Source organism: Dysidea avara, chromosome 13 (assembly GCF_963678975.1).
Source record: "Dysidea avara chromosome 13, odDysAvar1.4, whole genome shotgun sequence".
Classification (NCBI taxonomy): Eukaryota; Metazoa; Porifera; class Demospongiae; order Dictyoceratida; family Dysideidae; genus Dysidea; species Dysidea avara.
In genome coordinates this window covers 13,493,091-13,511,403 of record NC_089284.1, presented here as the reverse complement: position 1 = coordinate 13,511,403, position 18,313 = coordinate 13,493,091, and the positions used below count along the sequence as shown (strand labels likewise).

Below are 18,313 nucleotides of genomic sequence, written 5' to 3'. Positions count from 1 at the left end.
ATTAGTCTATTAAATTGTAACCAACTAAGCCCGTTTTGTAACTTACACTTTCCACAGTGCTTTTACACGGTGTCTTCTATCATTATCTTAACATGCTGCTCATTATTTATTTATTTGTTTATTTTTTATTTGTTTCAACCATAAGGGTAAGGTAATTACAAAAGGCAAATGCCTATAGGAGTAACACCTACAAAAACACAAGATACAAAAATACAAGATACAAAAACAGAGAACAACAAACGTTACAAGAACATTAGTATAATAGCTACAGAGCAAATAGCTAAACACTGTAGCAAGAGAAAAAAGAAAAACAGAAAGAAAAAAAAAACCCGACTTAAGTGTTATAAAAATTTATGCAACTCTCGTCTAAAATGAGACTGATGAGAAAGAGAGAGAATATCATGTGGGACAGAATTCCATAAAAAGGTACCATTACTTGAACAAAAAAAGAAACCTATAAGAGTTTATTGATGACTGCTTACGCTGTAACGAAAGGGAGTGAGATCTTGTACAAGAATTGCATGGTAGGAACCGTGGCAGTGATAAATATCATAAATTGTAAGATACTTCCGATGAGTAGAAAGAGATGGCCAGTGAAGCTCGTGACAACATTCACTAGATGACTTTGACCATGTGTGGCTATGACATTATTTATTACAGGTGTCCGCAAAATGGTTTCATCTAGCCTATATCCGTAAAATATATCGGTAAACTTACCAGTTTTTAAGATTGATTATGGTTTCAAGTTATGATCAGGTATGATCTAGCGACAAGCGTCGTGATATACATCCGGGTTCGACATCCTTTCAGGTGTGCTTGTGTAATATATAACTATAAAGTGAACACTAACGGTGTAAATAGAATATCAAAAGTATTCGTCATTGAAAGAGTTAATTGTTAGCTAGCAGAGCGGATCAATCGTGATGGATTCGGTGACTAGCACGCTTAAAATTATCATTAAAGAAAAGAAGGTTGAAACAGCTTTTGTGATCAGTATATTTACGATTGTTTTTGGCTGCTTTTGTGTTCCTATCGTCATATATGCTGTCGACAATGACGCATCAGCTAGTCAGAGGCTTGAAATCGAGTTTGACATTGATAACTGCCCTCAACAGGTAATACTGCATGCAGGTGTGTGATACACGAGGAGTAAACTGACCAATGTATGTCATGCAAGTGTGAATATTGATTGGCTCCTGTAGATCAGCAGGTTGGCTATTACTGAGTAGCTAACTATTCAGTGGACAGGACCACTGTGCTGATTTTATAGCTGGGTACGGTATGGTCTTCATGGCTCTCATACATGACAATATAGCTATATACTATACTGAGTGGCCATGCATTGGAAGAGATAGTTATAATTACGTGAATTTATGTGTTCGTATGCTTTGTACTTTACTATGTGGACTCCATACCTCTTATAGAATGTTGGTTCCCAACCAACATGCAGAAGGTCATTGGAAAGTACATGTGTCCATGGTGCTTACAAGTGCAGCTGCAGTGATCCTTCCAGAGGTTAAACATTTAATTCCCTTCCTGTGGTGGCTACAACCACTTATCACTTCTATTGTTCTTTTGCTGTTGTCTTCAGTAGGTCATCCTAAAGGGGTGGGTGTTAATGACCACATATAACACCTATTGCTCTGTTCTGTTGTAGTTTAATACTGTATATAAATAAGAGTAAATTATCATTCACTCTTGATATTAGGGATCATGAAGGTCTTTTCTAGCCAAAAATATCACCCTAAAACCAGCCTCAAAATACCTTTGTGGCACCTTGGCAGTATTGGTTAGGTATAAACAAGTGTTTTTTAATACTTATAATAGGTTGCTACAAACTTTAAAAAAATATATTGAATGAAAATTTGTACTGACTGGACTTAGTGATGCCTTCAGACAACATAACTCGATAATGGTTAATACTACAGGCTTAAATTTTTCACTGTTCGACGTTGCTTTAGCCTGAAAGGTGCCTTTTGGCATACCACAGTATGTACAATGGGCTTACCTGTGTTCTTTGTATTCCATTTATCTTTGCTGACAGTGCAAGGTGTCAATTCGTGGTAGTGCTGCTTAATGGCTTCCTATGTTTGTAACAGGTATTTTCTGAGTTTCCGTTGTGACTGGATTGATTGCAATTCTAGGTCCTTCTCATAGTGATATTCGTTTGTAATGCTAAACATGGCTGAAAATGAAGCGTAATGGCTACTTCGCTAATTGATAGTTGGGGTGCGTGTTCAGACAAGAATAATGAGCCAGGCACTGTTCTTACTTCTAATGCAGTATGTGTGGGTTCACCCAGTCATAATTATGTTACCAAAAAGTAAACTATCAAGTATAAGGAATTTTAAGTTCTGTTAGGGACCATAGAAATAAAATGTAGTGAGGTCTGAAGATGTGCTAATGAAAATTTAATCCCTAATCTAGTCTATACTCATGACTGAATTAGGGGTTAAATGACCACTAGTATATCTTCATGTCTAGACAACCTCCCTTGTTATACTACTTTTTATTTCCTAATCAAACCTAAGATTCCTAATTTTTATACTTGTAATAACTGCTGGTTAAGCATTCTGTTAAACTGTGGTTGCTGGTAGTACAACACTTGGTCTCAGGAGAGGGAATTACAGCCCAGAAGAAATTGTCCATACATGCGCTTGCCAGTACTTTTCACTGACACTTAGTGTACTAGAACAATCAAAAATGTAAGGAGCTAAAAGGTGAATGTGTGCATGTGTGTTTGTGAATTTTAAAAGTGTGCATGGTGAACATGAGACATGGGACCTTGGGTGTTATGTTTACAAATCACACACAAGTTTTTATAGTATAGTGCGTGTGCAAATCAAATTCGCCTGTTTGTAACACGGAAAGAGCAATGTAGCTGTGGCTATTGCTCTGTACTGTGTCCAAGAAGTAATCTTCTGTCTTGGTAGTTAGCTAAAACATCGGTAGCATAAACAAGGTGTATCCATACCAGGTTTGTGTTTTTGCTTCCTGTGGTGGTATATGTATGAATGCTTTGATAACTTTGAGTTAATTAGTGGTGCCACAACAAGTCAACAACTTGATAACTTTTGTGACAGCCTTGAATCTGCTCACTATAAGTATACAAAACGCACAAAACTCTCTGCGACCGTAGCAAATGTGTGCGGTGACAATAGTACGAGGTAAAAGTGATGTTGTTTACATAATTGTTCTCACTGTAGGACATTGTGCATGTATTCTGTGTGATGTACAACTATTGCATGTAGCACAACTTAAAATGTGTGTCATGTGGCAACTAATCATGATAATATCTCATGTTTAATTGTTCAGCACACATGTTACTATGTGATAGCAATAACGTTATGTGTTTTACTATGTGGGTATGACAAAACATGTAACATGTGGTAAAGTTTGAAATGTTATACATAAAATCCTGAGCAGGCTGCCTAATTTTGCCAAGATTATATATTTATCTACTTTCATCTGCACACAGTTTTGGTACAGTGGTTATATATACATATAGGAAATGTTTTGTTAAACTTGTACACTGTATATGCAGAAGGTCATGTTGACCACTATGCCATCATTACAGTGTTTACATGTAAAGACTTTACAACATCAGCACATGATTTGGGAAAGGAATTGAATGACATTACCACAAGTGTATGTTCTATCACACCCAACTCTTAAAACATGTATTTTGTCATTGCTACTAACCATATCATGTCATGTCACATACTCACTGTCATGGTTATATAGCATACAAGAATATCGTCATCAACCATACCATGTTGCTTGGACAATATCATTTTCAAGCAACATGGTATGGTTGCCAACCTACTGGACAATATCAATGTGTCACATATAATCATACAGTAGTACTGTGAGATCATGGAGGTTTACACTTTCTCACAAAAGAAGTATTGACCAGTAACCATCCTCCCAATACCTTCATGCTTGGCAGTGTATAATGAAAGTGACTTGAAACACTTCCAGCAGGTTTTTATTTGGTGGAATTTCGACTGACAAACTAACTAGCTAACTAATGCCTTCAGACCAGTATAAAGCTAAAACTATGGGCTTTATTGCTGAACAATGCTTCAGCCTGACAGGTGCCTTTTGGCATACCACAGTATGTAATCATGGACTTACCTTTGTCATCCGTTGTGTCCCATTTCCTTTTGCTGACAGCATAACAGTGTTGATTTGCCATAGTGTGTAATGGCTTCTGCATGTTTGCTGACCACCATGGAGGGAGTTGTCTATAGTGATTGGATTGATTGGCAGAGGCTTTTCTTGTACTGTTCTCCATTTGCAACGATGTGTAATGGGCTGAACATAGAAGCGTTATGACCACTTCACTTTTCAGTAATTCAGTTGGAGCATGTACTCTTGTGCAAACTTAATATGTCTGGTATTATTCTGTTGATGCAGTATACGCGGGTTCATCAGGTATAGTATTATGTTACAAGAACAATACAAATAGCAATTAAATGTCCACTAGTACATTTGCAGGTGTAGATGCTCTCCCTTGTTTCAGTGCTTTATATTTCTATGATCCTGGAAATGTATCAAACTTCATATCAACAGTCAATGCACACCACAGAACACTGTGTTAAGTTTAGTCATGGTGACCTTCTGGAGAGAACAGTAAAAGAACAATAGAAGTGATTAGTGACTGTCAGGTATCGCACCATATGACCTCTAGAAGGACACTACTGCCCAAAGAGTTGTTGATCAAGTTGTATTCAGGAAATGGTACATGTTACCATTATTTGAATATATTTAGATATCATATAGCTATTTCATTTTCATCAGTGAAATCAATGGTTCATGAACTCTTGCCAAAATGATTGCAAAATTTGAAACTGATTGTGTTTATGTAGACTTTGAACCAAATGTATTGAAAACAGTGGGGTATATATGTATCCTATTACATCCATTACTACCTGTTTTCTTCCTTACAGATCATAATGTCATGTTAAAAATAGTCTTACTAGTTTACTGCTTGGGTTACTGCACATTATAATTTCAGTATATCCACAACCAATAATTAATATCACCGGTAATATTGAACAGTGTCATGTCAAAGTAAATCGATTGCAATGACATTTAAAGCATAAAATATAAAGTAGTGTTAGTATCTAGATAGATATGTGTACACTGCACAGTTTACTACAGCATGTATTGCTACGTGTGTTGCCATGTTATGGTATTTCCCTTGTATTCAGATAAAATTAATGTGAGTCACACATGATGCTTAAGAAATGTGAAAACTGACCAAACCAGTAGGGTTGCAGTGAGACAAACCTTATTTTAGGTTCATTAGATAATTGGTGAATAACCCAACTGTATGGAACAATCTGTAGTTTCTGTGACTCCATGGAATCACCAATCAAGGGCATCATGCTCGCGCATATTGTGTACAAGGTATATTAATGGCTTCTGTGGTGGTAGAAAGCTAATTGTGTACTAATTACATCAATGTTTTGGTCACTGTGTAGGATTGATGTATGTAATATACATTTCTTGGTTTTCATGCCAAGGTATAGTAAGGTGTTACATGTTAAATATATTCCCACGTATTTCACGATAGTGACTGTAGCATGCTTAAACATTTGGAAACCGACAGTTCTCAGTATAGAAGAATAACTGTACACTTTAAGTATTCAATTATAAGCAGACACAGGCATGGAGTACACACACACATACACACACACACCTTCTAGTGAAGAAATAGTTTGTGAAAGAGAGTGATGTCTTTGTAGTTATTGTGTAACAGTATAGGTGTGCCCTAACAGCACCATGTATGTACATAGTTGAAAGTCAGAGGAGGGTGGAAGCAACTATAGTAGCTGTGCAGCACAGATGAGCAGTACCAGTAAGAGAAAGAAGGAGCAAGCTTAAGTGTAGCAATTGGCAAATGCTTGCATGAAGCTGACATTTCGATAATGAGAGAATTTATTATCAAGCAAGTAGAGGATACTGAACATCATGATTTTTTGTTATCCTTCACTTCGCTGAGTCAGGTTTCTTCTAATGTGAAATTCTACGCTTTGGGCTTCCAGCAACTTAAAATGTCCCATTTGTGATACTATATGTGGATCAACAGTTTTAGCTTGTTTGTTAGTAGGTTGGCTAGCAACTCTTGTGCTCTTGTTGCCAGCACTCACTGTCTCACACACTATTGTCTTCCATCTCTATAGTACAAGAACAGCTACATTGCAAATGCTTCTTACTAATTGCTCATGTAATGAAACCACCAACAGGTGGCCTGTGGATTTGTGATGTTCCAAATAAGGCAATACCTTTAGCACTTATAAGCTTCTGGTTAAGAATATGCATACTTGTTTAGTGCTAGAATTGCTACTATATGTGTGAAAGTGTTTCATTTGTTTTTGCATAGATAACTAAGCGCTTTTGTAAAACAAAGTAAATCATCTGAATCCTCACACAAAGCATAATCAAAAGAGCTAATGATCACCAGTGATCCCTAGTGATCCCCACCATTCGCTGGTTATGTATTGATCCAAATAAAACTATGCATTTATAATGTAATATCTTTAAGTAGCTTCTTCCCTCCTCTGGTTGAAAGTATAATGCTCTAAACTAGGCTGATGTGAGCTATATATATCAAAGAATTAACCTGCGCATTTGCTGTTGTATGATGGCTACCAGTTTATTTCAGTTAAATTTGATGATTGATTATTTAAATATGGCAGCAAGTGCGTGTATATGAAATACAGCACAAGGAGGGCATGTCAAGAGACTACTATAGCATAAGGCAAAATGCCTTATTAGCACTGAGACAAGCCTGACCGTTTGTATTTTCTTGTGCACATACTGTATGACACTTTTCAGCCTCCCACTTAAAGTACAATATTGATTACTGAAATCTTAGCTGCTTCCTGTGTATGTACAGCCTTTTGGTGTAGTACAGTTAAGCATTGCATAGTATGGTGAATGGAATTAATACACTCTTCATCCACCCATATTTCAAGTAAATCATCTACAGAATTTACACTAACTGCTTACTCATTGTATGAGTTGTTACAGGATGACCTATTGATAATTAGATTCATACAGGATATGACTCATAGAGTAGGTCAAACATTACAAATAATCATTAGCCACATATTTGATCACAACTGAACTCATTAAGTATTGTACCTTGCTTAGCATGACTTATGACTCGTAAAAGATATCCATTTAAGGACAGTTTGTAGCGCTTGTAAACTAACCATCATTACTTTAATTACAGGTAAATGAATCACAATTGACTTCAACATACGATGGGAACTGTTCAGAGTATGATGGTATATGTGGTGTTTACCTTCAGACATTAACTGGTGCTGGTAACAATCTAACCACTTGGTCACATAGTGATATAACAGAGGAACAAGTGTCAGAATTTTTTGATTTACTGGAGGGATTTTCTAGCTTAGTTAGTGAGGAATGTTCAGCTGCTGTAATGCCATTTATCTGTCAATATGCCTACCCTCCATGTGATGGTAATGGTAGTCCACTATTAATAACTCAAGAACAATGTGTTAATATTCGTGATGAAGTGTGTGTCAATGAGTGGAGGATTGCTATGGCTACTGAGTCAGGATCATTGTTACCTGTTTGTGAAACATTTAATGATGAAGATGACTCTAGTTCGGTTGCAACAAGGAATGCTTCAGAACCTCTGAGATGTCACTACCAATTTAGAGAATACTGTGATGTATGTCTACCGTTATGTGGAGATTTTTCACAGTATCCTGATCAGGTTAAAGTTGCTGAAAGGAGTGTCATAATACTATCTGCTGTGTTGGCATTGATTGGTGGAATTTTTGTGCTGATTGCTGCCATTAAAAGACGAAAGACAATGTAAGTTTTTGTTAAAGGCTACTATTTGTACTGGGTGCTTACAAGAACCTTGTAAGGATTCCATAAGCATAACACTTGAGTAATAGCTCAGTATGGTTAAGCATTAATCAAATTATCTTAACAAAATTTCCATTAAATGAAATGTGACTGTTTTGCTAGTGTATTTTATGGCCACAAAACCGTTTAGAAATTAGTACTACCTGGGTTGTTTCTATAGTTTCAGCAGGTGCAACATAGTCGTAGTCTGTTTATATTGGTGAGTGATGGCTGAAACTTCCACGTCAGGATAAATTTCAGTCCAGTGACTGTGTAGATGAAACTTGCTCCAACTGTTACCAATTCATTATCATACAGTACGATAGTAGGGATCATGGAGGTTTGGGCTTTTCTGGCCAAAAATCACCCAAAAACCAGCTTCACAATACCATCCTGGCTCCTTGGCAGTATTGGTTAGGTATAACCAAGCCCAAAAGTGCCTTCAGTTCAACCCTAAATGCTTCCAATAGATTGCTACAAAATTAAAAAAAATTTTATTCAATGGCATTTTTTTACTGACTGACTAACTGCCTGCCCGATACCTTCAGACAAGCGTAACTAGATAATGGCTAAGGCTATGGGCTTGATTTTTTCACTGTTTGACGTCGCTTCATCCTGAGATGTGTCTTTTTGGCATACCACAGTATGTATAATGCACGCATCATGGACTTACATTTGTCCTCCTTTGTGTTCCATTTCTTTTTTCTGGCAGTGAAAGGTGTTGGTTCGCGGTAGCATGATGGCTTCTCTACTGGAATTGTTCGTATTTTCTGTGGTGACTGGATTGATTGCAGAGGCACTTCTTCTACTGTTCTTCATTTGTAGTGCTGTGAAACGGGCTGAACATAGCTGAAAGCAAGCGTAATGGGCACTTTCACTTTCGAGTCAGTAATCGATATTTGGGGTGCGCATTCAGTCAAAAACATTACCTCTGGCATCATCCTTTCTTTTGATGCGGTATGCGTGGGTTCACCAGTCATAATAATGTTACAAATAAATAAACAAACAAGTTTAAGGAAAAATTAGACTCTAGTTAAGCTGTTTTGGGTGGGTAATAAATCTCATATACTCCACCTTGTTTTCTAATATACTCCACGCCTTCAGGCACAATATAGCATATGCTCAAAATCTAGGTTTATCCAATCGCTATGCATTGTTCACGTGCAGTGATTTAACGAGCGCGATTATTTTGTCACGTGAGGACACATAGTTGCCATGGCGCTAGTATTATCTCAAGAAAACCAGCCGCTTTCGCCCAGCCTACAGCAGAAACAGCCATGGATGAGGTAAGTAATCTGAGTGTAATGTGAAATAGAGTCTAAAGCAGTTATACGAGCACAATGTGGAGTCTATGAAATTTATAAACCCTCAGGCCCTTAGTAGCGCCCTCGCTTCGCTCGTGCGCTACAGCCCGGGCCTTCGGGTTTATAAATTTCATATACTCCACATTGTGCCCGTATAACTATTATTTAAGAATTTTGAGTTCAATTAGGAATCATAGAAAAAGTAGGGAAACAACAAGAGAGGTCGCCTACACCTGCAGATATACTATATAGTGGACATTTAATCCCTAATTCAGTCATGGTACATTTGATCCCTAATTCAGTCTACCATGACTGAATTAGGGATTAAATGTCCACTAGTATATCTGCAGGTGTAGACAACCTCTCTTGTTTCCCTATTTTTTTCTATGATTCCTAATCGAACTTAAAATTCTTAATTTTTCCTTATACTTGTATTTATATATTCTTGGTGTTAGTTTTTACATGTGTACTTATTGCAGGTTGATTTTCCCACAAGTATTGGCAGTGTATACAACAATTGGTGCTGTTATTTTAGGTAAGAATTGACATATGTCTATGCGTGCACTTATATAAGAAGTAATGTACTGGTACTTCCTATTGTACTCTTTCACTTAAATGTATCTGATTAGTGGTGTTGGTACATCACATGACAAAGAAAAAGAATACAGAATTACAGAACGAATTCTAGAAATGTGTAAAATCTTTCGAAGTAATATCTAACATTGAAAGCAACATGATAGCATGTTGTGTGGCCAAGAAAAACGCATCACACTGTGTGTATATTGACAGACGTGATTTTCATACCTGCATGGCTCCATGGTCCCTTACACCATTTTTGCATTATGGCTGTCTGCCAGGTAGGGTAGGCCACTCAGCAAATTTGATTAAGTACACTCCAGCCATTCATGAGATATGAGTAGCTGAAGTTTCAATATTTTTTCTTCTTAAGGGTCTATGGAGCCTAGATTATTTTTGCACACTCTTTGCAAAACTTGCTATAACGCATAACTCAATTACCTTGAAATTTGGTACAGATAAAGAGCATATATGCACTAAGTTTGCAGAGAGTCTGATAAGTGTCCACAGTACTATGAACATTTATTCACATAAAAGACTCACTGGTACAGGATAGAATATTTATGGGAAAAACTTGAAATTTGAGCTAGCCATCACAGAAGTACTTTTTGATGGTTAGAAAAACAAAGAAGTAACAGCTACAGAGTTGCAAGGCAAAGACCAACAGTCACTATGGGTTAGAAAAGTGCATGAAAAATTTACTGGAGTTAGGCCTTAACATAGAGCCACTTGCTATCACAGTCGTTCACCTCACTTAATTTTTATAAATGAAACTTCTAGCTAAAATCTACTTAATCTATAATTTCATAGATCTACCAATGGGAATTTCAGATTGTTCTACAACGTTTTAAGTGCATTCTACTAGAAATCCTTTAAAAGTGTGTGCTCTATTAGAGTATTACAATAATATTACCAAAAAGCCAAATAAAACAATGCAATTATAACTTCTGTTTTTAATAATCATCATTGTGTCTGTGGGAGGAAAAATAAACCATAAAGCCAGTCTGTGGCTGGCTTTGGAGTGCATAAACAGCCAGGCTATGAAAAAAGGGTGTGACCTTTAAAAGCCTGGGTAAAAAAAGTTATGAAATCAAAGGTGGCAGCCAAGAAATGGTTGCAATAATGTTAATACTAATAAATTTTAACACTGCAAGCCATCATTAAAGCAAAAAATCATGCACATAAGTCTACATGGAATGAATGTGAGATTAATCCTTTGTGGTTACTATTACAATATTATGATAAAGGTTTTGCATATAGGAGTCATTTTCAGATCATGATGATATGAACTCTTAAATATTTTTGCCTAAACAGTTTAACAGAATGAAAGAATTTAATACTTGTCTAGAAAAAGTTGTCCGGTTGTTTGTCTTCACTTAGTAGTACAATGGATGTTTAACTGCAGTCATGTTTCCATTTAATGTGAAAGTGAAGTAATGAGCTCTTACTGTATCAGTGAGTTATCATTGTGTGACAACATAATGAACTAATTCAACAGAACAATTGTGACTGGCTAAGCAAAAACAGTTTGTTTTTGCCAAATTCTTATTTTGCTAAAAAAATGTGACCAGATCTGTGACACAATCCCATACAATGGGAGGTTTTTATTGTTAGTCCCTTCCTTTACTAAGAAAGAGGCGTTCAAAAAAATTTACAGAATTTTTCCATAATATGCAAGGTATAATCTTATTCGCCTACTCAAGAGCAGTTAGAAAATCTTTGTTTTGTTGCAGTAGACCCAAGGATACGCAAGTTATGAGCGTTTGTTTATGTCACATTGAAGTGATCATATGCGATTGATTTTTCTTCTTAAATTTTGCCTTTGTATGCAGTGACGAAAGGTGATAAAAGGATAAACTTATCAAATAATTGATTCCCCTATTCATGGCAAACATGATAGTGAAAATTTCAGCTCTGTACATCACTCTGTTCGTAAGTTACAACCGTTTTAGGAAGCGCCTGTAATTTATTGTCCCTATACTTACTGTACAAAATTTAATTGATTTTTCTGTTGTTACTACTTTGTAGGGCTGTAACTCTAAAAGTTATTGGCATATGAGGCTGAAACTTTGCCAGAGGGTACACTTGGCTAAGTAGAATATAAATATTTAATAAACAGATATTCGAAAAATGTACGATTGTGTCGGGTTTTTGCAGATCCGGTCACAAATTTATTAGAGACACAATGGTGTGTCGTGCAGTCAAGAAAGCCGGTATGCCACACCGTGAGTATGTTGACAGGCAGAAAGAAAGTAGCATTTTCACGCATACATAACTCCATGGCCCCTTCTCCAAACTATACCATTTTTGCATTATAGCTGTCCGCCAGGTAGAGTAGGCCACACAGCAAATTTGATTAAATTCACACCAGCCATTTGTGAGATATGGGCATTCAAACATTTGTTTAATTTCTTCATTTTTTCTTCTTAAGCTGTGGGGGGATTTATGCTAAAAACTTTCTTTGACACAGCTGTCTACTACCACATTTACTGGTGCTTCAGCAATGTGGTATAATGATACTGCTAAATCACTGGGTTATGATTGCCTTGTACACACCATTGATATCAATGCTTCTCTTCTAAGTAAAGAAATCAAACAGCAAAAACCAGACAATGTCAATTTTATTGAAGGTGACACAACCAACATTGAAGAGATTTTGCTGCCTTCAGCTCTTCAACCTCTTCCTCACCTGTGGTTAGTTGTGGAAGATAGCCATGAAAACATGACCAAAGTTATGGCTTATTTGAATCAATTTATGTTAGCCGGTGACTATGTGGTAATTGAGGATAGTAATCCAAACATACCAGCAGATATTGATGTTTATGTGTCTACTGATGTTGAATTCAAGCCTTGGGGGACTAGTAAAGTAGATGGATTGAAAGCATTTTTGAAAGGAGGCTATGGGGGCTTCAATTTATTTTTGCACACTTTGCAAAAATCGCTATAAAATGCAAACATGTAATTTGATTGCCTCGATCTGTGGCACAAATGAAGAGCATGTAAAAGTGAATTCACGTACCAAGTTTGCTGCAAGTCTGATAAATACTCACATGGTTATGAGCATTTATTCATGTAAAAAAAGATCGGTAAATCAAGTATAGGAATTGGTGTGTTCATAGGCTGCTCATTTTAGCAGTGCCTTTTGATTGTTTGAGAAACAATAGAGTTACAACGTTATAAAGCAAAAACCAAACAACCATAAAATTGTGGGATTGAGATACTCTAATAGAGCAGTCACTGCAGGGTAAAAAGGTGCACAGAAATGTCAAAAAAAATTTACCAGGGTTTGAACCAAGGACTTCCATACCTAACGCCTGCATCCCTAACCACTGAACTACTGCTATCTTGGCTGCTTACCTCACTTAATTTCTGCTTTACAAATGAATACTCTAGTTTAAATCTGCTTATAAATAAAAATGTTTGTAGATTTCATAGGTAGTACTAGAACATTCCATGTACGTTCTATAAAAGTCCTCAAAAAATGTGCACTCTATTAGAGTATTACAATAATATTACCAAATATTGAAGTAAGTCATGCAATGCAATACATTTATAAATTTGTCTTAAATGATCATCAATATGTCTGTATAGAAAAGAAGAAATGTGAACAAAAAAGGCTAGTTTGGGGCTTGTTAAAGTACAAAAAGACACAAAAACAGCCAAGTTGTGAAAAAATGCTGCAGTCTTAAAAAGCCTGGGTGAAAAAAAGTTGTGAAATCAAAGGTGGCAGCCAATGATGTTAATGCTAAAAAAAATTTAATAATACATATTTTCACCCAGATTTTAAAAGTTTTTCACTGTTTTTGTGTGGTTGGGTAAAAATGCATGTGCTATTTTAATCGCCTCAATGCACACTAAAAATTTCAAATCAATAAAACCTATGTACCATCAGATTTTCCTATTCATGGAGAGTAAGAAAATCTTTGTTTTATGTTTGTACAACAAAAGGAATGTGAGTTATGGGTGCTTATTGCAATGTGGTAGAAATAAAGTTTATATCATCATACCATCCTTATTTTAATGTTAAAATGGCCTTCTTTTTTGTCCACATGGAGGGAATCTTTGGCAAGGGTAAACTTCGGTGAATAGCCAGCTAAATTTCAAATATACTTTGGCGAATCCAATTTGTTTTTTAGCTATGTAAATGCCAATCTCAGCTGATACAAGTAATTGGCGGATTAAAACTTTGGCGAATTTGTAGTGAATCGCCAAATTTGCCAAAGTTTTCCCCCACCAAAGTTTCCCTCTATACAGTACATGGATGAGGAGGACATGGATTTGCCAGTTTATGGTGAACAGATTAAGCCAAGTCCCATCTTTTTAGCTTGTTTCAGTTGTGAATTATGCTTCATTAATTTTATTCACCATAATTATTACAAATTGAATTTATTGCTTGCCCATCTGTCTAGCCTCCTATCTCCAATCACAATGGGCTAAAACTTTGGCTGTCCATTCCTTTGTTACTATAGATATTACAGAACCAATAAAACGGAATTTAAGGAATGTGCAAATGACCCAGTGGCGAGGAAGTAGTTGATGTGAAGGGGGGCTGACCAGAGTATAGAATCACTGGCAGCAGGAAGTCTGGGGACTGTGTCCCCCAAAAGCTGTAGCCATTTTAACTTTCGTGATGCCTCAAAATTTACCAGAATTAATTTTTAAGTATAATTTGAAGCATTTCAACTAAATACCAACTTATTATCAATAATAACTTTTTTGGCAAAGCTTTTAGCTGTTAATAGACATACAGCATTTAAAAGCAGTATGCAAAACAGCTTTTAGACATCTGGAACACTTGGTACAGTGGTAAGATACAGTGGTTCTTAAGTGAGAGGTCAGTGGTTTGATTCCCACTGCAGGCAAGTTTTATCTTTTCCACTACTTTTAGGAACACACTTTTATGAAGCACTTTGACTGCTCTATTAGAGTATTTGAGTGTTCTATTAGAGTATATCAATCTTTTCCATGGTTTCAGCCCTACTCCCAGAAGGATAATTTCAGTGAGATATCATTTTGAGGGGGGCTAAGTCAACCCCCTTAAGGTTTTATGTAAATATAATGCAAAAACCGAACATATAGTAAAACATGCATACAATCAAGAACAGTTGAAAGTGCAAGTTGTTGTCACACTTATCACATAAACCTCTCATGTAAACACAGTGAATTTCTTGCACACTTTAATGGTGTAAACTAACAAAGGTCAAGTGTCAGATTTGATATTCCCTGGTTCTGCTATTTACCTGTAGAAAAATAAAAAGACATAAACTAAAACCTAGCAAGTAGCAAACCAGCTTTGCCAAGTTGTGAACAAAGAGTGCTGCAGTGATATTAATGCCAATTAATTTGTAATGTAACTGTTGCAAATTTGTTGACATCTCTGCAATTATTGTCATCACTACAATTATTGACATCACTGCAGCTGTTTCTTAGCCGCCACATTTTATGTGTTTTAGATGGTCACACTCTTTCACAGCTCGGCTATTGCTAGATTATATTAATTCTCTAACGATTATGAATTGTTAGTATTATATTTTAGTTATCATTAGTAATGTACTTGTACTCATGACTGTTATTGTGTATTGTATTGTGTATTGCTTTATAATCCTTTACAAGTAACTGCATAGCTATTTTATAATCTTTGTCTGTATTTAAATATTTTCAATGAATGTTTTTAGCTATTTTCATCATGATCAGTTACATTGGAGGACAGGAAAGACTATACTGTAGCCATGACGCCTTACATTTGTCAATACTTGAGCCATCAATATTTACCCAAATATCAGGTAGTTAAAACACGTGTTACCACTGATATACTATTTTAGTGATAATTTTTATAGGATTTGTCTTTCAATTTTGCTTGCTCTTCATGGCCATTACTTGGTTTCTTCATCTGTTTCATTTATTTCTGGGAATTCAATTTCCTTTTTGGTCAAGATTTCTCAGTGAAAAGAAGTGGAAGTTGAGGCTCCATATTGTGGAACTGACCAGTGCCATATTTCTCAGTGGTATAGCACCAACAGCATTTGTTTCAGCATCAGAATATACACTTGGAAGGTTTCCTCCGTTGTTTGCTCTACCATCAAGTGAAGTAGCATTTTATACAATGATGTTGCCTCTTACAATTATCTTGGCTGTTGGAGTGAACATGGCATTTTTGTCTTTCTGGACAATACACAAGGTAATGAATATGGTATTCGTTCTTGATGGTACATATACCATGAAATTAAACATTAGTATAAGGAATAAAACTGTACCACCATTTTACATTAAAAGATTTTGTGCTATAAAAGCCTTACTATTTTAGGTGTAACAGATTGTCACTTTAATGCATTTAACAAAAATCTAGGAATACATAAGAGTGCTGAAATAAGTGAGGCCATCACAAATTTAATCCATATTTTACCCCTCCTTTTTACCCCTTCTGTATCAGCGAACTACTGTAGCATGGTTACTGTAATTTTGCATGTCAGGTCACTGAGGTGATTTCCTAGTATCTGCACTTTTGCTGCTACTGCCAAGGCACCATTGTTGAAACTGGGTTGAGTCATACAGGTCAACTGGGTCACATTTTGTCTGGGTCATTTGGGTCTGACCCACTTTACAGATTATCCAAATATCACTCAGATCGGATCATGTGTGAAATAAATTAGTTAGTATGATTGTGTTAACACATCATAGTCTAGTCTTGCTGCAGTCCAACTTCTTTCATGAGCAATGCACACTTGTTGGGATTAGTGTGTATGTATATGTGTAGCCATGCATGTGCTATTATGGCTTACAAAATGTTCATAGGCATATGCTAATCCATGTCCGCTGCTGTCTGCAGCCTTACAAGGAACCATGCCCTTTCCTATTGTATGAGGTATAGTCTAGTCTTGTGATAGGCCATCTTCTTTTTGTGATCCATACCCACTTTAATATTGGACATATGTGATACTGTCTGTAAGCATATGTGGAGACACTAATTTATTAGTAAGCATGGTGAGTTGAAGTTTGTAGACATGCACAAAGCCACTCCCACTTACAGGAAACATGCTGTAAACTTATGTGGAACCACACTCACTGACTTATCATTAATTATGAACCTTACATGTTTAATTTTCACATAACTACCCTTGTACTTTAACAAGTAGTCAAATACCCAAATGTAGCTCTTGGTGTACTCCTCAGTTTTAATTTATTTGGGTCAAATCAAGGTCAGCAGGTCATCCAGGTCAGCAGTAGCAACCCAGTTTCAACACTGCAAGGTACCATGAAAATGTTACAAGACTAGTTCCTGTATTTATTGGCAGGAAAATACAAGTCATTGTAATTATTCCCTATGATTACGTACCATAATTGAAAATATTACTGTTTTTTTTTTCTGCAGACTACTGGCCTGTTTAAAAAGGAAAAAAGCATTTGGATTGTCAACTTCAGTGTACCAGAAGTGAAGATATTGTTGTTACTAAGCTACTTCATAGTGTTTGGAATCGTATCACTTGTAAACTTTAGTATCAGCATTAATGAGGCAGATCCTTTCCTGAATGATTTATTCAAGTATTTTGCATGCCATTTATCTGGTTACAATCCAGAATGTGAAGATATTAGACAAGATTTTGAGAAACACTTAAAGCCTGGACTAAGCGGTACTACCTACCTACTGCTTGCATTGATTACATGGGTACACTTGTTGTTTGCCATTCAAGCCCAAGATGTCAAGAAAAAAGTGAAATCAATTATCACTCGTTATCGGTCAACCTTGAAGTTCTCATCACAAGAAACTAATTCATTCTCTGATAAGTCTTCATCTGATGCTTAGAAATTAATGTACCTTGCTTTTTAGTGTATAATTTATCTGGCATTTTTTACTGAGTCTATATAGTAATTCAGTATAATTTTAGACATGAATATACTATACTCTACATTGTTACACTCTGTTTTTCTTGTTACATGAACAGGTTATAGTATTTGTGTAGTTTATGGAGTTTTCACTACATTCAATGTTTGCTGTAATAGTCTTCCTAGATTGTTTAAGACTACAAAACAAAAGTTTGGATAATCAGTACTGAAATAATTGTAGTTCTGGCTGATTTAATAAAATAGAAGCAGATGAGGGTTAGAAGATTTGCTCAAAAATGTCAGAATTCTCTTAAAACTGTTGTTTGCCTGTTTTCTTTTCTTTTATAGCCACTTTAATTTGAAACATAATCATAAAATGTTTTTTCACTGTGTATGCTTGTAAGAAGACCACAGACGCTTTGTTTGAAGTGATTGGTTACTGGTATACGCAGTTTATCATAAATCAATGAATTGTACATGTCGACTTGTGTACACAATACCCCTACTTTCTATGGTGATTTTAGACAGTAGGAGGTAATGATCTGTTGCAACAATGAATGGTATATAGGAAACAACTATGAAACTAGACACTGTGTATGTGAGGGGGCATAGGAAAAGGGACATAGGGCAGTTAAACATGGAATTCGAACTATGTGAATTCCACCATATATTCAAATTTCAAGTCAATACTCAATTTTTTCATAAAGTTATAAAGAATT

The 18,313-nt window shown here is 36.0% G+C and overlaps 1 protein-coding gene across 2 annotated transcripts; it reads left to right on the top strand.

Annotated features, from left to right (window-relative positions):
- Positions 1–728: 728 nt before the first annotated feature.
- On the top strand, positions 729–17,980 carry LOC136243221 (uncharacterized). 2 transcript variants are annotated; one of them, XM_066034736.1, is made up of 6 exons: positions 729–810; positions 7,247–7,857; positions 9,677–9,732; positions 15,449–15,556; positions 15,611–15,951; positions 17,143–17,980. In XM_066034736.1, the coding sequence occupies exons 2-6, from the start codon at positions 7,457–7,459 to the stop codon at positions 17,572–17,574; spliced, it is 1,338 nt and encodes a 445-aa protein (XP_065890808.1). In that variant the 5' UTR covers positions 729–810; positions 7,247–7,456; the 3' UTR covers positions 17,575–17,980. The 2 variants fall into 2 exon arrangements, with proteins under 2 accessions (XP_065890808.1, XP_065890807.1); XM_066034735.1 differs by lacking the exon at positions 729–810 and adding an exon at positions 860–1,115.
- The last annotated feature ends 333 nt before the right edge of the window (positions 17,981–18,313 follow it).

Coding starts and splice junctions, on each gene's coding strand:
- LOC136243221 (XM_066034735.1), top strand. CDS start 924: ATGGATTCGGTGACTAGCACGCTTAAAATTATCATTAAAGAAAAGAAG. Junction 7,858..9,676: donor ATTAAAAGACGAAAGACAAT/GTAAGTTTTTGT, acceptor TACTTATTGCAG/GTTGATTTTCCCACAAGTAT. Junction 15,952..17,142: donor CTTTCTGGACAATACACAAG/GTAATGAATATG, acceptor TTTTTTCTGCAG/ACTACTGGCCTGTTTAAAAA.